Source organism: Cnephaeus nilssonii, assembly GCF_951640355.1.
Source record: "Cnephaeus nilssonii genome assembly, chromosome: 8".
Lineage (NCBI taxonomy): Eukaryota > Metazoa > Chordata > Mammalia > Chiroptera > Vespertilionidae > Cnephaeus > Cnephaeus nilssonii.
The window spans coordinates 3,761,324-3,787,241 of record NC_137079.1 but is presented as its reverse complement, the minus strand read 5'-3'; the positions used below and the strand labels follow the sequence as shown (position 1 = coordinate 3,787,241).

At 45.0% G+C, this 25,918-nt stretch overlaps 1 protein-coding gene across 1 annotated transcript in view; it reads right to left on the bottom strand.

Moving 5' to 3' along the window:
* Positions 1 to 11,424: 11,424 nt before the first annotated feature.
* NEIL3 (nei like DNA glycosylase 3) overlaps positions 11,425 to 25,918 on the bottom strand; it is a 34,703-nt gene continuing 20,209 nt past the window's right edge. The window contains exons 5-10 of the mRNA XM_079778960.1: positions 25,794 to 25,868; positions 23,320 to 23,486; positions 21,382 to 21,548; positions 19,047 to 19,464; positions 14,264 to 14,438; positions 11,425 to 11,884 (exon numbers count right to left, since the gene is read on the bottom strand). Coding sequence (XP_079635086.1) covers positions 11,723 to 11,884; positions 14,264 to 14,438; positions 19,047 to 19,464; positions 21,382 to 21,548; positions 23,320 to 23,486; positions 25,794 to 25,868 — 1,164 coding nt within the window. The 3' untranslated portion in view covers positions 11,425 to 11,722. The remainder of the gene's footprint in view (positions 11,885 to 14,263; positions 14,439 to 19,046; positions 19,465 to 21,381; positions 21,549 to 23,319; positions 23,487 to 25,793; positions 25,869 to 25,918) is intronic.

Below are 25,918 nucleotides of genomic sequence, written 5' to 3'. Positions count from 1 at the left end.
CCTGTGGCAGTTCTCAGACAACCGTGGCAGACGGGAGAGCTTGAGACATTCACTCCCAGGCATTTCCTTCGCCTGCCTGAAATTCCTCTTCATGTCATCCATCTCTGGAAGACTCTTAGAAAGTCATTATCCTCTTCTTCTGACCTGGAGGGACCCGCGCCTTCTCTTTCAGGCTCCAAACAGCAGCCTGTCTTTGATGTTCTAAAGGCAAATTTAAAATAAAAAGCTTCCCTGCATTTCTTTTTCTTAAAAAAAAAAAAAAAAAAAAACAAGGCCAAGGGACTAGCTTGGAGTATGTACTGATTTAACTCATTCTCTCATAATTACTCACAAACCTGATAATAATTCAGAAGTACCATTTCTATGATGGAGGAATAATACCCCTCTCTCCCCATTTCCATCTTAAGTTCCATGTGGATAAGTGTCCAAATGATATTTTTTAAAATATATTTTTATTTATTTCAGAGAGAATCATCAATAGGCTGCCTCCTCCACACCCCACACTGGAGATCAAGCCCACAACCTGGGCATGTGCCCTGACCAGGAATCGAACCATGACCTCCTGGTTCATAGGTCGATGCTCAACCATGCTGGCCGGGTCATCAAATGATATTTTCTGTATAGTTTTCTCACCCTGGCCCATAAGCTGGGCACGTGGGCTTTTGACATTGGCTCCTAGTGTCACTGTCCATCTGAGACTCTCAGCCTTTTTAATTGTTTAAGGAAGGAAAGAGTGTGCTTAGATGTGAGAGGGGTAGTGTAAAAAAAAAAGATAAGTTATGTTTAAACATGTTTTATATTTTCCATAGGAAAATAATTCATAAACAGGAAGTTTATTTTTATAACACTGTTAACGTTTGCTTTATGGCCTAATTTTTATTAGGAAATTCTGTCACTTATAGAGAGCTATTATGTAGTTGACATAAATAAGCTGAACTCTTTGTCTACATGAGGCCAGAATATCCTGTCCAGTGAAATTCAAAACTGAGCAAAGTGCTTTGCACAAGAAGACATTTCAACAATTGCAACATAATTTTGTTTGCTTATTAGCAAATACAAAAAATTGGTGGATTCCTCCCTAAGAACACATTCATGTCGTAATCAGTCATCACTGTTATACACCAAAGGGAAGAATAGAATAAATACTCAATAAGCCAATGGCTTCAAGGTCAAGTACTGTGATGAACTAAGAAGAAAACATTTTTAAATGTATCCAGTGTTAAACTTGCGAGCACTTCTCTGACTGGGCATGGTACAGAGAGCAATAGGTAATCTTCGTGATTCTGATACATTTACTCTGATAGTTTGAGCATCACTCCACGTATGTAATTATGAGAGAATGAGTTAAATTGATACTTACTCCAAGCTAGTCCCTTGTTTTTTGTGTTTGTTTGTTTTTTAAGAAAATACATGTGGGTAAGCTTTTTATTTTAAATTTGTCTTTGAATTAAAAAAGAAGCAATGAAATGCAATAAAAATGCAAGGAATTGCACATGCGAGGTGATAGTTCATGAATGCCTTGTTTCCTTACAGAATACGTATAGGAGCTGAATGAGTCAAAAGCATGATAGTAAGTGTTCTTAGCACATCAGGGAACTTGGGAAAAATCGGAAGTGACCTAGATTTGAAAACAGGTTCAAGCACCAGAGACCAGGCTCCAGTTTCTCAACTTTGCTGATAGTAGAATCCCCTGGGGAGCTTTGAAAAGTATTCTCTGTATCTGTTTCTGTTCATCAGTTTATGTTGTTCATTATAATCCACAAAAAACAGATCCAGAGACAGAGAAGCATCGATCAGATGCTCAAACCTCAGAGGGAAGGCAGGGGAGGGGGTAAGGGGGAGAGATCAACCAAAGGACTTGTATGCATGCATATAAGCTTAACCAATGGACACAGACACCAGGAGGGTGAGGGCATGATGGGGAGGTTGAGGGGGCAAAGGGGGGATAAGGACACATATGTAATACCTTAATCAATAAAGAAAAAAAAGTATTCTCAATTGTTCTGATTTCATTGGTCTGGCTTGGGGCATAAGCATGGGAATTTTTTAAAAGCCCTCCACAGTCTTTTAATATGCAACCAAGACTGGGAATCCTCTGTAATACACTGGCACTTTGAGTGTGGAGCTTGGGCCCTGGGGGTCCCGGGGACATTTCCACACGATCCATGAAGTCCTAACATTATCACAATAGACTAAGGCATTGTTTCCCTTTGTCCCCGTGTTGACATTCCCAGTGATGGTGTAAGAGCAATGGTCGGTGAAACAGCTAGCGCATTAGCATAAATCAGGACCTTGGTACCAAGCTATGCTAATCATCGTCCTATGTTCCACCATCACACACTTGCGACTAAAAAAAAAAAAAGCCAGTCTCCCTTATGAATGTCCTTGATGAAGCAGAAAATAGTATGAATTTTATAAAATGTCAACCCTTGACTGTATGTCTTGTTAATATTCCTTGTGACAAAATGGGAGTCACGCTTCAAGTATGTCTGTTACATACTGAAGTATGATGTCTTGAGGGAAAACACTTGTGTGATTGAGTTGTGAGCTAAAATTAGCCAATGCTTCTGTAAAACCCCATTTGCTTTGAAAGAATGGCTAACTAGATTGGGGCACTTGGAAAACATTTTACTGAAAACGAGTAAGAGAAGCCTGGCCTGGCCGGTGTGGCTTAGTCATTGAGCATCAACCCATGGACCAAGAGTTCGCTGGTCCCATTGTCCTGTCAAGGCACATGCCAGCCAGGGTTGTGGGCTCGATCCCTGGTAGGAGTCGTGCAGGAGGCAGCTGATCGATGAAGTTTCTCGCTCATCCATGTTTCTATCTCTCTATCCCTCTCCCTTCCTCTCCCTCTAAAAAGCAATTAAAAAACATAAATAAGAGAAGCCTGATACTTCAAAAGAAAACAACTGTCAGGATGTATTATCGATGATAACACGTGAGTTTTCCTGTGAAAATTAAATGTGGAACAGCCTCCCACTACTTAAAGGAAGGTGCCATTATTCAGGCTTTTCTTATGAGGTCAGTCGTTGTAATAATATTATTTTTTGTTATTGTAGGATGAATTCACCAACATCTGTAACAACTACGTAAATCAGTTACTCAGTACTTCCCAAATGACCAATGCATAAGGTTACAATATCATGCATGGGTACAAGATAAACCAGCGAATTTCTCTGTAACAGAGAAAAAAAAAAATCATCAATGTGGTTTCAGTTAATACGTTGCACAAAGCCTTTCGGAAATCGCCAGTTGTGAAGATTTGGTGTAGAAAATCCCAATGATTTGAAAAGTAAAATAAAAGACGCTTCCCTTTTCCAATGACAAGGCTGTGTGATGAGATGGGTTATCTGTAGAAATGACATACCCTGAGGAACAGCCTAAAAGCTCATGGGGAGAACTTCAGAAACTCCCTGAGGAGCCTGACCATAGCGGAAGCTTGATTGTACCCGTGGATTTCCAGCAACAACCTAATCAAGGTAAGTGGATGGGGCTGTCACACAATCAAGCCGCACTGTAATCAGTTACAGGGAATGGATCCAGTGCTCTAATCACAATCAATTGTATTGTAACCCACCTGAAGGAAGACTGTACTCCGGGGGGGCGGGGGGGTCTGCAGATGGGGAATCCTGAAACCAGAATCCATCTGAGACTCCAGCTCCCCCAGTGTGAGAAGAGGAGGCCCCGGAGCAGCGCTGAGCAAACAGGGAGAACCAGGGCTGTTGCCATGGCAATGAGGACCAAGGGCTTGTGCACAGGCAGATTCCCGCAGGAGAGAGGGCGCCTATCAGCAAAGCAGCAGCCCTGTCAGTTCTGAGGCCAAAGGATGCATTTTTAGAATTATTACAACAGCCAAAGCGCAGCCATGGAAATAAAGTAACTGGACAATAGTAACTCAACCACCATTTATGGCAAGCATGTCAAACTCGCGGCCCGAGGGCCTCATGTGGCCCACAACAAATATTTTTGCGGCCCCGCCAATATAACGGTATGTAAAAAACATTTTAATAAAAATGTCCTAACTTAATTTTTACAATATCCTGTTATATATAATTATCAATAACGAACTACAACGTTCGCTAATGACTAATCACTATAATCATGTTGTATTCATTTCCCTTACACGCCTTACGCGCAGGCGCACTATTTCTCTCCATTAATACTAGCAGCGAATATTTTAGCAGCCGATGGCCACGTCATTAGTCTTGTACGACTTGTTTGGTGTGCGTAACAGGAAATATTTCGCTTTCGGAGAACAAGAAAAATAGGTTCATTTGCATTAAGCTTATTAATTTGTGCAGTTATTCAGTGTCTGGAAAGTTAATGTTCAAAAAAAATATTAATTTTTATTAATATGTTCTATTCTTTTATGTTAATAATTAGTCATTTATTTCGGCCCTTTGTATTCAGCATGTCTCTATCGAAATAAACCTACATTTCTTATGAAAAGCGAAGCTTTTGTTTTTTTTGCGGCCACATGAACTTAAACCTTGTTTATTTGGCCCGTGTTAGCCTTTGAGTTTGACATGCTTGGTTTACGGAATTCCTGCTATATTCCAGCCACTGGCCTAGGAGCTCAGTGTTGAGTGAAAGAGCATCCATGTCCACATGGAGCATTCATTTAAAATTGGAAGACAGACATGTATTAAACAAAAATTATACAATAAATCATTTGGTTACGACTTTGATGATTTCTAGTGTTATCAGAGAAATGTGTGGACGGCCTTCCTCCATCCATTGCTAGTGGGACTGAGGTTCTTGGGGTATCGCTGGGCCATATTTCTGGAGGCCCTTGTGGGAGGGTGAGCTTTAGTTTTGTGGAATTACATCCCGGGGTTTGCAAAGCCCCATTTCCCTTAGTCCAGTCCCGGAAGAGGGGCAGCTGGGAAGGCAGCAGAGTAGAAGCAGAGCCAGGGGCCATGCAGGAGCCGGCTCAGGTTTAGCACGAGGCTGGCTGCGGTCCGTCAGTCCACGCTGAGGCCCGCATGGCTGTGGGCTATGTGAGGGAATGCAGGGGGGCCCAGAGCACACCCCCTGCAACAAGAGTCCAAAAGCCCCCAAACACTAGAGCAGCCAGGAGCATACGAGGGCAAGAACGCCAGAACGCAAGAGCAAACCGAGAGGATAACGAGAGAGAATCCAACATGAAAGACACATAATAAAAGCAATTCTCTGTGAGCGAAAATCATCGTTCTTAATTATATGTTTATCATCTATCCATCCATCTTACCCATCTCCCTCTCTCTCCATTTCACCCTTGGTAGGCCTATAAATAAAATGAAAACTAACTTTTATATATATATATAAAAAAACAAAACAAAGAACAAGTGCTAAATGTAATTTCACATGAAACAAAAGCATCACAGAAGTATTCAGACAGTAGCACCCAAGCTTTCCGCGTCATCTGCGACGATGCATTTCTTTCCTGCTGAACTGTCTCCTTTGGAGGGTTAGTTCCTAGAATTTCATGGGGGGCCTTTGCGAGAACCTGAGGTCCCTTCTAACCGTATCCACACGTGGAGGAGGGTGGTCGCTGAATTTGTCTGAGCACAGCCCTGGCAGGACCTAAGCTCCTCACAGTGGACCGATTTCAGTTTTAAGAGCTCCAATTTTAAAATTTTGGTTTTTTTTTAATTAAACCTATGTCTCTTAATTCTGTTTCCCTGGAGCTGTATGAAATGAACACAATTCTTCCTTTTTCCCATCAGGGGCTCAGATTTATCCAGGTGCTCATCATGCTCTGTCCAGCACGCTTTCTTTACTAAAAAAGGACAGAGAAAAGGAGTCTGCATTTTTTAATTTAAGAAAAAAATACCTAAGTACCTTTGTCAATTCAAGTGCAACTATACACTTACTGTGTATATCATCATTCAGATATGCGTCTGATTACAGTCTCATTCAGAAGGGCTAATAGGGAAATGTGCAACTCAAATCTGATCTAAAATACAAATAAATATGGATGATGCAAACTCATTAAAGGAATTTATTAACTGATTCCTGTCTGATCCTATTTCGTTCCATTTCCAAATTTACAAGCGATTTTTTGTGCATTGGTAATATCTTTGGCTTTCCTAATTTTCACCTGTAGGTCTACCTGTAGGTGACCCTCAGGAGTATCACCAGGAGAAAGTGTAAAATGGCAAGACGCCCTCACATGCTGGACTCTGTCCCTGCTGTGTTCCACGGTGACACTCCCACCCGGTTCAGGACAGAGATGATCAAACTCCCTTCCACCTCCAAGTCTCCACGCCTGATAAAAAATGGAAAGCTCGAGTTTATGCAGCTGTTCCGGAGCTAATTATCTGCACTCGTTTCTGATTACTTAATAGGCCATGGTAGGATGTGTGTTTGCTGCTATGTTGAGTTTACACATTAGTCTTTAATGCGCTGATACGGTTAATTGTTGTCTCGCTGCTTCCTGCTAATAGGCCATTCCTGAAAATGAGACCATAGCTCAACGGAATTTGCTTGTTTATTTTAAATAAGTAATAACTACCAACTCAGATCCTAGATCCAGCGCTCACCATTTTAAGAATGCACTTTTTAATGCCATATCATTTCTAATGCATTTAAATTATTCAAGTTGGGAGAAAACGAGTTATGAGACTAATGAGTCAATAACCAACGCAAATACTTAGGTTTAACATTTCTCCTGCTCTGCACAGTTTCCTAAGTTGTTTCCCGCCACTGAGAGCAAAATAAATTCTTTTTAATGCTGAATATAATAACACAATCATGACGAAAATAGATGCATATTAAAAGCAGACAAGTATGTATTAATATGTAAGCCGAGATGCCGAAGCCGGTGGCTGGGCGGGACGCGGTGTTGATCTGGAAGGTGGATATGGAACCGCTGCAATGAGACTGCTAATTTCTCTGCAGTTTGGGGTTTTATGATAGCATTTGGTCCCCAACGCGAGTGCGTAGCTTTACAAATTCAGAAGGCAGTGTTTTGGTGGACTGCCCATCTATTTGTGTCTCTGATGGCAGGCGCGGAGGGAAGGGCTCCTGTGGATGCGTTGAGGGTCCCTTCTCTTTCCCTTTCACAAAGTCCGTTTTTCCTATCATCACTTTTTCATTTCTTCATCTCTTTAAACCTCCTGTCTTTTTCCTCCCTTCCTACTCTTCTATTAGAGAAGGCGAGAGGACTCAGATAATAAATAGAAAGTGTTTAGACCCCCCAAACCCTTGGCTCTCATTCTTCAACTTCCAAGAAGCAATAGGGTTCTCCCATTCTCTGTGGGGCCCAGGCCTGGACTTGCCTTGGACGGAAGATGGTTTGACTCTGGGTGGTGGGCACACAACATAATATACAGGACGTGTATCGTAGAAATGTACATTTAAAATCTATGTATTTTCATTAACCAATGTCACCCCAATACATGTAATAAAAAAATAAAAACACATTAGAAATAATGTAGATTTCAATGACTGGGACCCTGTAGACTGCGTGGCCCCATCCCTCTGGGTGGAACTGTGTGATCCGAAGACCTGCGTCTCCAGAAACACTGTGTATGCAGCCTTTCTGATAACTTACCATACACTCTTCTGCCCTCCAATAGGGAGAGAGTGGGATTAGGGCAGTGGTTGGCAAACTGTGGCTCTCGAGCCACATGCGGCTCTTTGGCCCCTTGAGTTCTTAGCAAAGGCCAGCTTAGGAGTACCCTAATTAAGTTAATAACAATGTACCTACCTATATAGTTGAAGTTTAAAAAACTTGGCTCTCAAAAGAAATTTCAATCGCTGTGCTGTTGATATTTGGCTCTGTGGACTGATGAGTTTGCCGACCACTGCATTAGGGGAGCTGCAATCCATCATGATTTACACGCACTGTTGGTAGACGTGATCCCTCTCCAGAACGTGGGGCCCACCTGCATGACTCCGACTCCTTGGAGCCCTCGATTCTTCATGGATTAAGGCTGTTAGTCGTCCTTTTATGGTTCCTACTTCCAATTTTTCGATGTGTCACTGGCAGCATGAAACTCACCTCAGCATCTTCTTTCTAACACCTTCTTTCTAAACGTCCGGGTCTCTCTGTTCCCCAAACACAACATGTACCTCCTCATGCCCCACGCTTTCTTCCTGCTGTTCCCTCTACCCTTCGTGCCCTCTGTCTGTGGTGAAATGCAAGTGCTTCTTTAAATCGACTGCCATTGCTCTCTCCTTTCTGAAACTTCCCATGCTAATAGCTGTGATGGTAGTAGTAGTAGTAGTAGTAGTAGTAGTAGTAGTAGTAGTACTGTGAGTAACAAAGATAATATGGAGTCAAGTGCTTTAACAGACAGGGCTTCTGCTAAGTCCTTTACACGAATACACTTTATCCTCAATTAGGCGCTGTGAGATGGTGCCATTGTGCTCACCATCAGACCGATGGAGTAATGAAGACCTAGCACACAGCGGCTAAAGCTCCCTCAAATAGCTTGTCCAAGGTCACATGGTCAAGGTCAAGGTAAGGGGTGGGGCAGGTCCTTGAACTCGCCCTCTGACCCCAGAACTCAATCTTATTCCGGAATCTGAGTGATGAAACCCTATACAGACCGTCTCCCGCAACACTGGCAGGCTAGATGCCATTCCCCCTTTGCTGAAAGGCCCTCTGCTTGCATCATTAAACAAAATTATAACCAAGAACTAGGTGTTCATGCTAAGACTGACAAATACCATCACTGAAATAAAATAAACTTGCAGAGGGTCCCAATAGTAGAGTGAAGATGACCGAGAATAGACAGTGAAATTAAAGGCAGATCAATAAAATTTACTCTTACTCAACTTGGAGGAGAGAGAGAGAGAGAGAGAGAGAGAGAGAGAGAGAGAGAGAGAGAGAGAGAGAATGGAGCCCAGGATCTGTGGGACAGTAACTGCTGATGATCTAATCTTGCAGCACTGAAATCTCAGCAGAGGAGGAAGAGTGTGGGACTGAGAAAGTGATTGAAGAAATGATGGTTGAAAAGTCCTCAAATCTGGCAAAAGGTATTACACTGACACCCCTAACTTTTTACAGTTAGCGTCATGATGGTACCACTTCCCATAAGATGTAGAAACGTGCAATCATATAGGTCCTTTGACCTCTGTCCTTACACCGTGGCTGTCATATGCATTCTATCTACATACATTATACTAGAAATGTTGCAACTGTTTTATTTTAAACAGTCCTGTGTATTTTAAAGAAACAGAGGCCACAACAACATTTTCTATTTATTTAGATTTCCATTTTAGATTTTCTGATTGCTTCTTGAAGATTTGAACTTTCATCTGGAATCACTTTCCTTTAGCATTTACTCCAGTGATAACAGCTGCTTTGAAATCCTTACTTGCTAATTCCAACATCTCGGTCATCTTGGGTCGGGTTGATTGATTGTCTTTTCTCTGAAACTGGGTCACATTATTTGGTTCTTATGTTGCATAGTTTGGAGTGACTCCTGAGCATCGTGAACATCATGTGGTGGAGACCGGATTTGGTCTATTCCTCCACAGAGACTGGATGTTTTTTGTCTCAGCAGGCAATTCATTGGGTTGGATTCAAACCGGGATTTTCCTTGGGTGCCAGATCGAATCAGGGTTCAGTTCTTTTACCTTTAGCTGCTCTGTGTTCAGTCTGCCCACCCACGTGTGTGTGACTCAGGGGTCAGTCAAGGACACAGAACTTGGGGCTCCCCTTCTCAGAATGTCTCCTGAGATTTCCCTCTTTCCAGTGGCCCCGTTGCCCCAGATGCCTGCAAGCTCGGCAGACCTGAGGGAATACGGGTTGTCTGCCAGAGCTTTTGGCCAGCTTGCCTGATCCTGACCTTCTCCTGGGGATAAAAAACTATGAAAAATGGAAAATCACCTCCAGCTGCTCCCTTTTTCCACGCCTCACACCACTCCACAATCTGCCTGCTTTTCTCCACATTCCAGCATTGGTTTTTTTGTCCAGAACCTGGACTTGGGTTCAGCTAGAGCTTACTCCACAATGGAAGCAGAAACCGCCTTGAGATTTTGACATGAAATTTTGTTAAAACTCAAAATTAAGTTTGGAAGAATGCCATTTCTAAACATCTACCCTTGCCCTGGTTGGGTAGCTCAGTTGGTTAGAGCATCATTCTGATACACCAAAGTTTGTAGGTTTGATCTCCCGTCAGGGCACATACAAGAAGCAACCAATGAATGCATAAGTAAATGGAACAACAAATTGATGTCTCTCTCTCTCTCTCAAAATAAAAAACAAAGAAGTCCTTCCTAAACAAGGTCCTATTTTGTCTATCCATCTGGCTCTGCGAAGTTCCTCAGTAAAGTTTTCTTCATATAAATCCTGCACATTTCTTATTAGAGAAGCACCTAGGCTTATCATGATCAATGGGCAATTTCATTCTGAAAGCACATGCTGCACGTCACATGGCTTCACTAAGACCGCCAACGGTCCACTCTGGTGCCTGGTCTGCCCCGTAGAGTCGCTGCCCCCTTGAGATCTTTGGGTTAAGATCCCTGATCTCAGGTTGGTTCTAATTGTCTCTTCAGTGCAGAGTTCAAACATATAAAATAACTAGAGGCCCGATGCACAAAATTCATGCAAGGGGCTCGGCCCTTGCAGCCCAGCTGCCTCACGGCCTCGAGGCCCTGCCCACTGGTCTTCCGGAAGGTCGTCCAGAAGGTCATTCCGCTGTCCGGTCTAATGAGCATATTAGCTCTTTATTATATAGGAGGAAACAGGCTCTGTCTTGCTGGTAATCTCACATGCTGTTACCTTCAAGACCTCTGCATGGACAATTCAGACAGCATGGAAAAGAGGTGCAAGCCATTTTCCATGCTGCTCTTTTTGTTTTTATTTTAAATAGATGGAACCACTCTGAATGGAAATTTCCCACAAATATGCAGAAATACCTTAAGATTGAGTTTTTATTTTCTTTGAATAAATAATCATCTAGTTACCTGAACTAAATGTAAAAAATAAAATAAAAAGGAGAGCTAATTTAAAACTAGAAACAAAATATAGCTCATTATTGAGTTTTTGAAGTTGACTTACTTTTAAAAATTAATTAATAGATATTAAAATCAAGATCAGAAAAATTTAAATCAACTTGTCTCCTAAAGCTATACAGACAATTTCTGTACTTCCATGGTACTTATGTATTCTGAATAACCACAGCTTTCCATGAAAATGCATTTGAAGTTAGGCAAATGCTTGATATATCTCTAGCTTCTAACAGGAACTTGTTTGTTGAATAAAATACTAAGTAAAAAAGAAAATATTATTTTCCATAAAGAAGATCTCATTTCTTAAATGTTATTTAGAATAACAAAAAAGTACCTTTAGTCGCATGAGTAGTGGTGATACCTGAGAAAATTATTCATTTCAGACAGAAGAGCTTAATATTTTATTGTGCTGCCTAATATTCTCCTAAAAGAAATCATTTCTTCCCCAAAGAAGTTACAAGAGACCAAGAGCATGCTAAAAATACTTTATTGTCATTAATAAACACATTAAATAGACATAGTAAGTGTAATACACTGTACATTTGATGAAACACAAATAGCATTCATCAAGGTTAAAAAAAAATGCAGCCATAGAATGGAAAGATGAAACACACACAAAAAATGAACAGTTTTCAAATGTTGCATGACTTTACCATGCGCCATAGACAGTCTACGGACTTTCTGATAAACTCCAGGGGACTGAACACGCGTGGCTTGGAGAGATGAGCTGCCAGATATTCTGCAGAAGGAGAAACGTTAGCACCTGAAGTAGTGCTCACTCCGGGCCCGGTGCTGCCCACTGGAAGAAACGGCACTGTGTTCCTTTACCAAGAGGACACACAAAAAACTTCTTCCCGTTGTTAGGGCCCATCTTCAACACTGTCCTCAGGATGGAGCGTTTGCCGTGGTTGCAGAATGGGAAGGACAGGTCTGCCCACTGCCGGGACAAACAGAGAGATAGGAGAGCGTGGAGGGAAGCGAGAAGTACCCAGGGGCTCGGCCTGGGCACCTTTGGTCAATGCCATATTGCCTTCATTGCTGTGACTATCAATTTGACGTCGTAAAACCAACAGAAGTCATTCATTGTTTCCATTAAAAAAGCCTATCTATATATATATCCTATATAATAAAGATGTAATATGCAAATGGTCTTCATAGCGTAACGACTGACTGTGTAATGACCGGATCACAGATCAGTAGGAGGGTGGGGCAGCGAGCTACAAGCTGGGGGCAGAGAGCTACAGGAGGGGGCAGGGCAGCAAACTATGAGGGGGGGGCAGACGGAGCTACAGGAGGGCGGCAGCGAGCTACTGGCGCACGGATTCGTGCGCAGGGCTACTAGTGTGTGTATGTGTGTGTGTGTGTGTATATATATATATATATATATATATATATATATATATATATATTAAAGGCCTAATATGCAAAGTGTCCCCTTGCGAGTTCCACCTACCGGGGAGTTTGATTGCTCGCTATGACGTGTGCTAACCACCAGGAGGTGGCAAGGAACGAAGGGAGGCCCCAGCCGGTAGCCGGCAATTGCTAGGACCCTACCTGTGCACGAATTTCATGCACTGGGCCTCTAGTATCCTATAAGAAGCACCTCTTACAATTTTGCTTGGATCACACAGAAAATTGCCATAATTCAGAGCTTTCCTTTGTCTTGCTGTGAAGCAAATACCAATGTTCCTGCAGATCTATTTTAGTTACTGGTGAAACTATTAAGATCATCTGGTCAGTGTGGGTCAGTGGTTGAGGATTTACCTATGAACCAGGAGGTCACGGTTTGATTCTGTTAGGGCATATGTGTTAGTTTTGGACTTGATCCCCAGTAAGGGGCATGCAGGAGGCAGCCCATTGATGATTCTCATCATTGATGTTTCTCTTTTTCTTTCCCTCTCCCTTCCTCTCTGAAATCAATAAAAATGTATTTATTTTTTAAAAAAAACACTATTAAGATCAAAGAATGTCCATGATTCTAATACTAGACTTCCTTCGTCTCCTAAGCAAAGAATGAATCCAATACAGAATTACTCGAACTAATTTAGGCAGTTCCACTGTGCTACTCTTGTTCTTATTAAGTTTGGCCTCAAGATGGGTATCAAGCAGGCTGTGATATGATTAACGTTGCTAATATTTCTCCATTACGTCTACAAAAGCCTCCCGAGGAGCCAATCTGTGTGGTAGGAGGGAGTCAATCTTGTGCCGGGTTAAGATCTGAAATCAGGATCAGATTTTCCCCGGGAACTTCCTGAGGAAGATCCTGCATTGAAGACAGATATTTCCCCTCTCAGTAAGGCCAACCTGAACCTTGTGCTCCAGCTCGGGAACAGATCCGTTCTTCTCTTCTCTGTTACACACCAGATGAAGCAGTGAAAAGCATGTATCTTGAAACACGAGAGTGACACTCAGCACAGTGGATGCTCACACTCTGAGGAATGCAGAGTGAGAATAACCAGAAGGACCCGGTTCTTTGTTGTTGTTGTTAATCCTCACCCGAGGATATTTTTTCCATTGATTTTTAGAGAGTGGAAGGGGAAGAGAGAGAGAGAGAGAGAGAGAGAGAGAGAGAGAGAGAGAGAGAGAAATGTGGGAGAGACACATTGACTGGTTACCTCCTGCAAGTGCCCCAGTGGGGACCAGGGATCGACCTGCAACCCTTGATCAGGAATGGAACCCGAGACTCTTTAGTGGTGCATGAGCTGACACTCTAACCACTGAACCATACTGGCCAGGCCCAGAAGGACCCAATTCTTGTCTCCCATCTCCCATTCATTTTCAGGGGCACATGCACAGATCAGCGAGGTGTGAGGAATCGCCTGCGTTTGCACTGTTACTGTGCCATCACTACTGTTGGATCAAGCTCGAGCAGTGGGAGTCGCTAAGTATACAGCAAACCCAAGGCATGGTGATGGTTTTTCCTATGTACCTCTGTGCAGGGCACCCGAAGGTTTTGATCACAGCACCGAAATGAAGAAGAGCAAGTATGCACCTTGAATTATTTAGCCACCTTGGGAGAATCACTCAAGGCCTTTCTATTTTATACACCAAGGGCAACACTTCTACACCGCGGCTGCGAACAGGAGACACTTCTACACCGCGGCTGCGAACAGGAGACACTCTACTAATACATAAGCTATCATTTGATTAAGTTTCTTGATGACCCTCCTTGAATTTTAACTCAGGCTTTAGACTGAATGTCAACATGGCTATTTGAAATTTAAAGGTGAGACTGGAAAAGGATGGCTGTGTGATACATTTCAATGGCCGCAGTATTCAACTCCACCATAGCACGACTGACAAATCTCACACTTACTTTGAAAAACCCGCACTGCGCTTCCCTGGGTAGAGGACAAGTGTAGAAGGGCCTGCCCTTGTTCTCGCCGTCCTTGCTCACGACCCGGAGGACGCAGAGGCGGCGGTGCTGACTGCAGCGAGGGGCGGGAGCCATGGGCGCACAAGCACCATCCGTCGTGTCCATCTGAGGTTCCCTGTAACGACAGGTGACAAAACAACTACAGCACCTGGTGCGAAGGGGGTCACTCACAGCTCCTCACCCCGTAGAATCCGCCTGTGCAAAGTAATCATATCAAAAAGTGGAACCTGGTCAACGCTAGGTAACCACACAACTGCTAAGGCCAACCCTTGGTTTTCCCAGGTAAGTCTAACTTACTTCCTAAGCCACCTGTGTACCCAAAGCATGTCATTTCAATCTTACCTAATAATAGAAAAACATGTAAAGTGACCGTACCTCCGCTACACCCACCAGCCAATCAGGAGCAAGTATGCAAATTAACCCAACAAAGATGGAGGTTCATTTGCATATGCAGGTGTGGAGCGGAGACTGAAGACAGCGTAGAAGGAAGCCAAGTGCTGCAGAAGGGAGCCAAGCTGTGGAGAAGGGAACGAGGCAGCGGAGAAGGGAACGAGGCAGCAGAAAAGGGAGGGGGCAAGGCAGTGGAGATAGGAGGGGGCGAGGCAGCAGAGAAGGGAGGGAGCGAGGCAGCAGAGACGGGAGCAAAGCCTCCGTTGGCGGGCTTCACTTCCTTCTCTGCTTCACTCTGGCCGCAGGAAGCCCTATTCTTACAGGAATAGGCCCAAGGAAGCCCTATTCTTGCAGAAATCTTCCTGCAACGGGCCTCTAGCATGTAAATAACAGCACAGCTGAACGGTGATGCAATGCAGCCAGCTTCGTTAGCTTGCATCTGTGATGGTTGGTTCTTCCCGTGCCCCACATTAGTGCGGCCACTTTTATTTCCGCTAAAATATTCTCAGGCCCAGCTGCCCTCCCACCTGGCAAAGTGACTAGATGCAGTCTTCTCTCATTGTTTTCTCACCACAGGCAAACTCTCAGCTATGGCCCTGCCTCGTCAAGGGAGTCACTCCTTCCACTGTCCACTTACAAATGGTTTCCTACACTTCCCTGCGTCAAGGCCGCTGTAGTAGCCGCAGCCACAGTTCAGGGAGGAGCAGGCAGCTAGCGGAGCGGAAACGTGCCAGATGTGAAACAGGTCAGGATCCTGGTGCTTACCATGAGACTTACATAAAGTCTATTAAAGGACAGCACTTTATTTTAGACTGATAGAACATGCCCGGCCAGTGTGGCTCAGTGGTTGAGCGTCGACCTATGAACCAGGGGGTCATGGTTTGAATCCTGGTCAGGGCACATGCCTGGGTTTTGGAGCTAGATAAAATTCAAGTGTATCTAAGAACTGGTCTGAAAACAGGCCTCACCAACGTGTTGATGAGATCAGTAATTAAGAGATCAAAAGGCGAATTGATTATCATACAATTATTAAAGAAAAGCGGCGCTGGCTGCAAGGTCTCTGAGGGGACCACCTGCTCTAAAGGTACCACGTGGAGAGCTCCTGCTTGGCGTCCTGTCCGCAGACGAACACTGCAGCTGCCAGACAAGCGGGAAAATGAGCTCAGTGGCAGCAATTTGCGATTTATTCCTGGGGAAGTGGCTGGGTGCAGGAGGGCTGCTGGGTAAATGCATCCCATCACTTGGCACTTATTTTGCTGGCGGATCTTGATTGGTTTAGAGGCTCAGGCCTGGGGTTCTTTATTCCACAGGTGCCCAGCCGCAGCGTCTCCAAGCGAGGCCCGGAGCTGTGATTAATCACACCACCCTCCTGCTAATGGCTGAGGAAGAAATCACTGAAATTTAAGGTTCCATTAATGTTTTTTTAAGTCCCTAATTCATTAGTGAAATTGTCTGAGATTGTCTACAAAGCACCAAGGAAATAAAAATAGGACGGGATATTTCATCTGGGTCCAGCAAATGCCACGGTATTTTAAAATGATCACATCTGCTGCTTTTATGCTCAAAAAGGCTCCTTGAAAAGGGTTTCCCTACAGGACTGCTCCCAGCTCAGACCCGTCACCGGCTCCTTTGTGAACCTTCATCACGAGCCATGAAATAGGGTTAGGAAGAGAAGGTGGGGTGCTGATCGAGGTAAAAGCCTGGCTCCCACACTTTAGTTCAAGCGTCTATCATTTGAGAATATGATGGACAAAACATAAGGCAGTCATTATAAATGACTAGAGGCCTGGTGCAAGAAATTTATGCACGGGAGGGGGGGGGTCCCCTCAGCCCATCCTGAACCCTCTCAAAATCTGGGACCACTGGATCCTAACTGCTCGCCTGCCTGCCTGTCTGATCACCCCCAACTGCCCCTCCCGGCGGCCTGGTCTCCCCATGCAGCCTGTTCGGTCGTCCGTTCGGTTGCAATGGTCCTTAGGCTTTTATATATATAGATTATACACAAAACATTTTTAAAAGTCAGCCAGGGATAAATCATCGGGATTCACTGCTAGTAAATTTAGAGTTGGGAGGGGAACTTGAGATAGAAGCATCTACTGACCAAAACTGACTCAGAAATCTGTTAGGGTTTAAGGATTCCCAGGGATTGGTCTAGGAGTGTACGCCACGTGGTCCCTCATCTCGCTGCCCAGAGGAAGAATCTGTGCATCAGCCCAGACAGAGCTCATCAGAGACCTAGCAGCCAGACCCCCCTGAGGTTACCTGAGAGCCCGCGCCCCCCACACTAACTCTCCCTGCTCCGCCCCCATGGGAGAGATGGGATGTGTGGGAAGATGACTCTTGGCCTTCACTTCATTTGGAATCTAATGAACAATATAAACTGACACACAAAATAGGACCAGAGGCACAAAATAGGATGCAGGGAACAGACTGACCGATCTCAGAGGGGACGGGTGGAGAGGACTGGAAGAGGTTAACCAAAGAACACACATGCATATATGCATAGACACAGACATGCATAGCCCATGGACACAGACAACAGTGTGGTGAAGGCCTAGGACAGTGGTCGGCAAACTCATTAGTCCACAGAGCCAAATATCAACAGCACAACGATTAAAATTTCTTTTGAGAGCTGAAAACCGACTTCTGCGCATGGGCCACAAAGTTTCAATCACACTGTACGTGCGCGCCCGCACGTGGTATTTTGTGGAAGAGACACACTCAAGGGGTCAAAGAGCCCCATGTGGCTCGCGAGCTGCAGTTTGCCGACCACTGGCCTAGGGTGGGGCGAGAGCTAGGTGGATGGTGGCAAAATGGTGGGGGGGGGGGATGTAATAATGTCAACAATTTTTAAAATGCTGAATATACAGCATTTCCTTTCTGCAGGGAAACCTCCCCAGCGAACAGCTCGGGGAAGAAAGTTGAGATGTCCCTCTGATGGAGGCTGGCGTCAGGCTGGGCCAGCTGGGACGCCCGGGTAGAGCACTAAACCAGGAGGGAAGGAGTGTGGACAGACAGCGCCAGCCGCTGCCAATAATCACTAAAGAACAAGAGGCGACAGTGTCATTAACTTTCTGTGTCTCAGCGACATCAACGGGGCCTTCCCTGGAGGCCCTGGCACTCGCGTGAAGCACACCTGGTGGGGGGGTATTTACCGGCTGGAGGCGCAACTCTCTCATTGCAGACACACGTGCTCTTTGGGCCTTTGTGGTGGAAACAAAACCACCATCTCACTGGGCTGTCTGACATACAGCCACTGTCTCCGGCAGAAATGCCACTGAAAACATCTCAGCTCTCTCTTTAGAACAGAAGACACTTACTAACCTGCTGCAAACGGTCGCCTCCCTTCTGGAAAAGCGATCTTCCATTGGAAGGAAATAAAATGAAAATGCTAAGAGTGGTGACTGAGAACTGATAAGATCATGGGTGGGTTTTTTTTGTGTTTTTTTTAATATATTTTATTGATTTTTTACAGAGAGGAAGAGAGAGGGATAGAGAGCCAGAAACATCGATGAGAGAGAAACATCGACCAGCTGCCTCCTGCACGCCCCCTACCAGGGATGTGCCCGAAACCAAGGTACATGCCCTTGACCAGAATCGAACCTGGGACCTTTCAGTCCTGCAGGCCGACGCTCTATCCACTGAGCCAAACCGGTTTCGGCACATCATGGGTGTTTTAAATATTTTTCTTTATAGCCTTTCCAAATGTGCTGTATTGAGCACATACATGGTTACAGGCAGAAAAGAGTAACTTGTTACCGAGGTGGGGGATTCTGTTTCTCATCCCCTTCCCCTCTCACATTGTAAACTGGAGAAGGACGAAGCTCATGACTGCCCCCGGCTCTCAGGGTGTGACTTACAGGACCGCAGCCCTCTCAGCTTCCTTCCTGTAGGTGACTTTGACGACATTGATACAAAAATGAGAAGCAAAAGGTTGTAATTATGTAGGTAGGTAGGTAGGAAGGAAGGAAGGAAGGAAGGAAGGAAGGAAGGAAGGAAGGAAGAGGTATTTCCAAAAGAGGAACCTGACAAAACTGCTTTATACAGTGGCCAATTAGAAACTGGATTTTTAAAATGTGAAAATGTTATGTATAAAATTCAAGTGACTTTATCTACATCTATAGCAATGGCAAATTTAGCCCTAAGTCAAAACCCACCCCAGGGACTCAGTTTGGAAAATTGCTATTAAACCAAGTGCTTGTGATCACTTAAAAACAAACAAACAACCAAAAAAAACAAACAAAAAAAACAACAAAAAAAACACACACACAAATAAAATTAAATAAAAAACCTTAACGCCAATGCCTTCGAGATCAAGGTGGAAGCATCCTACTTGTTAGAGAGTCCAGGGTCGCGACTTCCGGAGCCTGGCGAGGAGCCGTGGGCAGTTTTCAGTCTTTTGCAGGCGGGACGGCGTAACGTGGAGACGGTGGGGGCTACTAGTAGGCTTGTCGTGCTGGGTGGTTGAGTTGTACTGTTGGCTCTCTCCTCAGAGGGGCGAGGCGTGTCACGGAGACAAACGTTAGTGGGAGGAGGGCTTTGAAACGCCCCATCGCGTAGCCCGTCTGGGCTTTTCTCTCTTCCCGACGGCCTGCAGTTATTGCTGAAATCCGTCAAGACCAGGGTTGTCGTGCCAAAGGCAGTTTTCCTGTTGATCTTCACTTCGGAGCTCGGCTTTCCAAAGCCGCTGCAGGGGTACTTCACCAAGTCGCTCACGGCAGCGGGGTTTTCCTCATTCTCGAGCCCGGGATCTGGAAGGAGAGAAGGAGTTCTGCAGTGTGCCTAGAGATGGGATACTGAGTATTGGAAACATGGTTGTATTGGATGAAAACTTTTAGTTCACGTATTACGGTGAACTAATATGTAGAACTAATAACACAAAGTGAGCTTGGGCAATTCATCATTAAGCTCCTGTTAGGCAAGGAAGCATAACATGCAACAAAGTTTTAACAACTCCGAGGGACCCGGAGCTGGGTTTCGCAAAGACTTTCACTTGCTTCCTATTGCGTTGAGGCATCTACATCAGGGGTGGGGAACCTTTTTTCTGCCAAGGGCCATTTGGATATTTATAACATCATTTGCAGGCCACACAAAATGATCCACTTAAAAACCAGCCTGTTCTATTTGGCCAAACATTTAATTAACTCACCCCCAATTCCGTGGCAGGGCCAGACCAAGTGATTTCACGGGCCTAATGCGGCCCACGGGCCGGACGTTCCCTACCCCTGCTCTGAAGGTTCTTCAGCTCTCACTTTGGTTATCACCAGGCAGGGGTAAAGCAGTGGTAACTGGGAGGTGATGTGTCTAAAAGCTTCAGAGCCAGTAGCTAGAGGCTGCGTCTGCGGCGGGAGTGGGGGTGGTCAGGAATGTTTCGGGGAATGACAAGACACAAAGCAGAAGGCTCATCTTACCTAATAATAGACAAACATGTAAAGTGACCATACCTCTGCTATGCCCACAGCCAATCAGGAGTGAGTATGCAAATTAACCCAACAAAGATGGAGGGTTAATTTGCACATGCAGGTGCAGGGTGGCCGGGCGGGGCGGGGCGCCTGCTATGACGGGGAGGGCGGGGGGGGGGGAGGTGGAGGGAACTACAGGAGTGGTGGTCCAGCCAGGAGCGAGGACTTGCAGGATCCCGGGCAGTGGGGAGCGAAGCCAGGGGAAGGAAGGCCTATTCTTGCACTAATCTTTGTGCAACGGGCCTCTAGTTAAAAATAAGACGAATTACAGAGATTTACAAAGCATCCTCAGATTTTGGAATCTGTACTGTAAGGTATTCTGGATTGTAGGTAAAGTAGATGTCTATCAGACTCAGAAAACAATCAGGAAAACAGCAAGCAGGGTCAAGGCACTTGGGATTGTTGCAGTGAAGGTGGAATCCGAAGGCTGGCTTTCTGAGGGCTCCCAGGAGAGGCAGGCACGGGAGGGATGGAGGGATGCGGTCCCTTTGTCCCTCCTGCTCTGTGCCAGGAGCCACGTGGCCCTTCCTTCCGGCCCAGAGAACAAAGGGAACAAAGCGCCATCCGACAGCAAACACCACGCGGGGTCTCTAAGTCAAGAATGAACGTTCTCATCTCTAATTGAAGAAAGAAAGAACACTCTGAGGATACAATAGAGGCCAGAGGCCGCATCCACGCGAAGGTTCTTAATCACAGGTTTCCTCGAGGTTTCGCATTCTCCAAATTGTGAACCACAGAGAGTTATTCTGTGGGATTTCAATGGAATCAGCACAATTGTCCAGGGAAAGACTTTAATAACAAGGCGTGGGCAGCCTAAAGAAGAGAGGGAAAATGCAGCGCTTTTCTGTTCCACCTGCAAAGATATTCTCACAGAGACCCTCCCTCCCCATTGACGAAACCTTGGGACTGGATGACAGGCTGCGGAGTTGCTGAAATCTGCATAAAACAGAGCTTTCCTGAATAATTCATCAGGACCCCAGAGCGCAGATGGGATCCTGTCAGTTCTCTGAGACACAAAGGCACACACTTTTCTAGCACCAGAGAGTTTTCTCTTCCCTCCCGCCCCCCAGAACGTCAGCGTGGGGTACATGCAGCGGAGTGTTGCCCTGGTTAAGAGACATCCAGCTAGCACAAGGTACGCCCCCGACCTGGTGTAATTAAAGGTCTGTGAGAAGGAACGCATTCCAAGTCCACGTTCATGCTTACCAGCAGGCCTGGGCGCCAGGCAAGCGTCGCAGGCCTGGGCAGAAGGCATGTTTATCAGGGTGCAGACCCCACACGCCCAGGCCTCTTCCCACTTCCTGGCCACGTGGTCCCCAAGATGGTCCCGATGGGGCGTGGGGCCGAGGGCAGTGTTTCTCGTTGGCGGCTTGCTGCGGAGAATTTTTACAGTTGACCATCAACACTGTCATTACTGCCTTGCTCTTATACATCCTGGGTGTTTGGGGAACTATTACAGAACCATTAATACACCCAAATGCCACAGGTTTACTGTTGCAAACTATCTCAATAAAATGCCTTCCCTTGGGCCCTGTGACGGCTGTTCAAGACAGAAATACCAAATAAAAGATCTTATTCAGGATCAAGGAGCTGTGGTTTTGTTACTGTTCTTTTATACCGACTAAAAATAGTTGACATAACCGCCAGGAAGCGTTTCTCAAATAATGTTTTAACTAAGTGGTTCTCTTCCCAAAGCAAAACTAAAATATCTTTCTTCAGACTAATCAGGGGAGAGGAAGAGCCACGTGGACATTAGGACATTGAAAGTGAAATAAAGTTTGCCCCAGCGGGTTTGGCTCAGCGGACAGAGCGTCGGCCTGTGAATTGAAGGGTCTCGGGTTCAATTCCAGTCAAGAGCACATGCCTGGGTTGTGGGCTCGATTCCCAGTGTGGGGCGTGTAGGATGCAGCCTATCAGTGATTCTCTCTCCTCATTGATGTTTCTATCTCTCTCCCTCACCCTTCCTTTCTGAAATCAATAAAAAATATATTAAAAAAAGAAAAAAAAAGTGAAATCAAGTTTTACATTTTCCTCAGGTACCTCTGGAATTCTCCACAGAAACTACTAAGCCCTGTGCCAATGGGCTGGTCTATAATGATGACAAGAATCTCCATCCTCCTGTTATCTCACTGTGGTCCACCAGTCAGTGGAGGGGCTGTGGGGGTCAGGTGACAGATGGCGTTTTACTTCAAGGTCATCCCGCAGAGGGCCCCGTGTGGCCCTGGACCCCATCTGTGGTTATTTTCCCGTTCTCGAAAGCATCATTGCAACAGACAGACTCAGCTACCGGCAAAATCACCAGTCAGCTGTTTCACCAATAAGCCATACATTTTGTAAAGAGATCTCGTTCGTGTTTTATGTTATCCTATATAATAAAGAGGTAATATGCACACGGTCGTTACGCTGTGACACGTAATGACCGATCACCAGGAGGGTGGGACAACGAGCTACAAGCAGGGGAGAGCTACAGGAGGGTGGGGCACTGAGCTCTGAGCGGCAGAGAGCTACAGCGGCGGTGGGCACGGCGGCCAGCTGAGGCAAGCGGCAGCGAGCTACTGGCACATGGATTCGTGCACAGGGCCACTAGTTTATAAATAAAGCGAGATGTTTGAAGATCGTCTTTCCAGTTATTGACATATCTACACGTCCTCGTAATCACGTTGCAAACAAGATTGCCGCCGAAGGCTGCATAGTAACATCTGAGCTGGAAACTTTCCAGAATCAGAATTGGTCCAAAATTCACCTGTGGCTCCTCCTGGTTCTTGATGATGTTATTTACTATTTAATTTTTTAATTTTTAAATATATTTTTATTGATGTCAGACAGGAAGGGAGAGGGAGAGAGAGATAGAAACATCAACGATGAGAGAGAATCATTGATCAGCTGCCTCCCGCAAGCCCCCCACTGGAGATCGAGCCACAACCTGGGCATGTGCCCTGACCGGGAATTAAACCAGGACCTCTTGGTTCATAGGTTGGTGCTCAACCACTGAGCCATGCTGGCCGGGCACTATTTCCTTCCAAGGTTCAAACACTTCTGAGTTAGGTCTTCTTATTAACAGCCTGATAGCTATTCCGTTGTGGTTCCCTTATGAATGGCCTTTTATGAAAGTGGGGCCACTGCTACCCCGACTAGACGTCTCACCCTCTGTCGGCACGGTGAGCATCTTCTCTCTGGCAGTGAGGACAGAAGTATGTCATTCTGCTGTTCTCTCCCAAGCGACACACGGTTATTCTGCTGCGGCACCGACCACAGTGAGGACGCCCATAAACCTTATAGTGTTTGGAGACGGCAAGTCCTGCTTTACGGCACTAAAACCAAATAAAGGAACAACGTTATCCACAGAACTGCTGCTAAGGAGCCAAAGACAAGTTCTTGAAAGCCGTTTCTGAAAATAATTAAAAAAAAAATGTACGTCTGTATATACTAGTATGTCTGGATAATCTTTTCCTTCATCTGAGAAAAAGATACTGACCAGATTCAGCAATATTTGTTAAATAAGATTTCCTGTGACATAATTAAGTAATTATTTTATTACTTATTAGTATTCAAAATTGTTCTTTGAATAGCTTTACCCTCTTATCTAAATGGGACATAAGAGTTCCATAATTCAAAATGTCTTTCATGCTAAGGTTTTAAAAAATTAAACGTAATTATGTAGTTAAAAGAAAAAGAGTAGATTAGCGCTAAATCTGATTATTTTGGGAACTTGGAAGCTGTCCACTTGGTTTCAACAGCCAACCGAGAATTTAGCAAGACCATCTTCTTTGTCGATCTGACAAAAGAGAGTTTTCAGTTGTTAATCCTCGATTCACTAAAAGAAAAAATAAAAATTCAAATGCCATCCTAGCAGAGAACAGGTTCCATTTTGGTATAAGTTCTATTTCGAAAGACATTTGAGATTCTCCGTCACAGTTTTATTCTGCTCACGTGCATTTAAGGCTCCCACAGAAAGAATATTTTGGGTCTACATCAGCAGTGTGAAATTTCAAAAGCCCAGAAATATGGCTCACCATATATAAGCTGAAAATTACACACACATCACATTAATTTAAGCAAAGTATTGAAATACCCAACTTAATATGGGTAGGAAGTGGGTAGCTGTCTATAATTATACTAGAGGCCCAGTGCACGAATTCGTGCACGGGTAGGGTCCCTCGGGGATCCTACAGAGATCGGACCCCAGCTCGTGTCCCCAGCCTCACAGCCCCAGCTCCGGCCCCCAGCCTCTCAGGCCCGCAGCCCCTCCTGGCACCCTGCCTTGGCCTAGCACCTCCCCCTCACCTGCTCCACCATCCCGCCATGGCCCCACTGTTGTCGGGGCCCAATGGGGCTGGCAGCGCCTCCATTGCCACCCGCTGCCAGCACTGCATCGCCAACGCCCACCAAGTTCTGTGCCACCCCCTGGTGGTCAGCGTATGTCATAGCGAGCGGTTGAACGCCCGGTCTCCTGGTTGAACTCCCGGTCGAATGACCGGCCAAGGGGACAATTTGCATATTAGGTTTTTATTATATAGGATTCCCTTGGAAGAATAAGTGAGAATATATAATACTAGAGGCCCAGTGCATGAAACCCGTGCACGGGTAGGGTCCCTAGGCCTGGCTGGCGATCAGGGCTCATTGGGGCCGTCTGGCCCTATCGGGGCCGGGCTGGCCAGGGCCTGCTGGCTGCTGGACAGAGCTGGAGGGACAGGGGGAAGGACCGCGGGAGGTTGGCTGGCTGTGGGAGGTTGGCTGTGGGAGCGCACTGACCACCAGGGGGCAGCTCCTGCATTGAGTGTCTGCCCCCTGGTGGTCAGTGCAGGTCATAGCGACTGGTCAACTGGTCGTTCCGGTTGTTCAGTTGTAACCGTCACTTAGGCTTTTATATATATATATATATATATATAGATTAAAACAACCATAGATACTCAAGGCAGATCATGTAAAGCAAGAAGTTCATTAATATGTTAGGCAATTAATGAAGAATTCCACAATACCAGCCTTTCTGAACATAGTAAAAGTAGAAATTTGGAATACAGAAAATGGATTATGGAGAAAAAATATTTGTGATGCTTTGTTTAAAAGATAAAATGTGTTTATTGAACTCTCTCTCTATGTATGTATGTATATATGTATATATGCATAACTATAACTCGCAAAATTTATAGTTTAGCAAGTATTTATTTCATTCTCAAAATAGTCTTTGTGGTAGATTCCGATGGTCCCATTTTACAAACAGAAAGCTAAACTTAAAGTTATCTAAATAATCTCAACCACACAGGCAGTAGTGGCAAAACCTGACTGAAATGAGGGCTATTTGAAGAAATTAATTCTCTCCAGGCTTCCTATATTTCACTTTTATATGCCTAAAATAGAACAAGAGTTCAAGTCGAATGCTAACATAGTTGTTCCCCAACGCAGTATAAAGATACTTGAACATAATTATAGTTGAATAAGTTCGGACTGACCTGTGACCTAAAATTTTAAGATGTTAATGAGGCCCCTAACAGCACACTCTCCGTTACTGTACTTCCATACTCTGACCACTAGGTGGCCATATTCTGCCTTACCATTTCTGGTAGAATGGAAAGGGAAACCGTTGACATTTTCCACAATTGAAAAGCACTTGGTCTTACCCTGTAGAAAAGAAGGCTGAAGTCACGTGTCATTTTCACTAGGTGTTGGGTCTGTTCTTCTGTTAACTGACAAACCTGAAAATAGAAAATCGACTGAGGACAGTTTCATAATTTGCTCACGATAA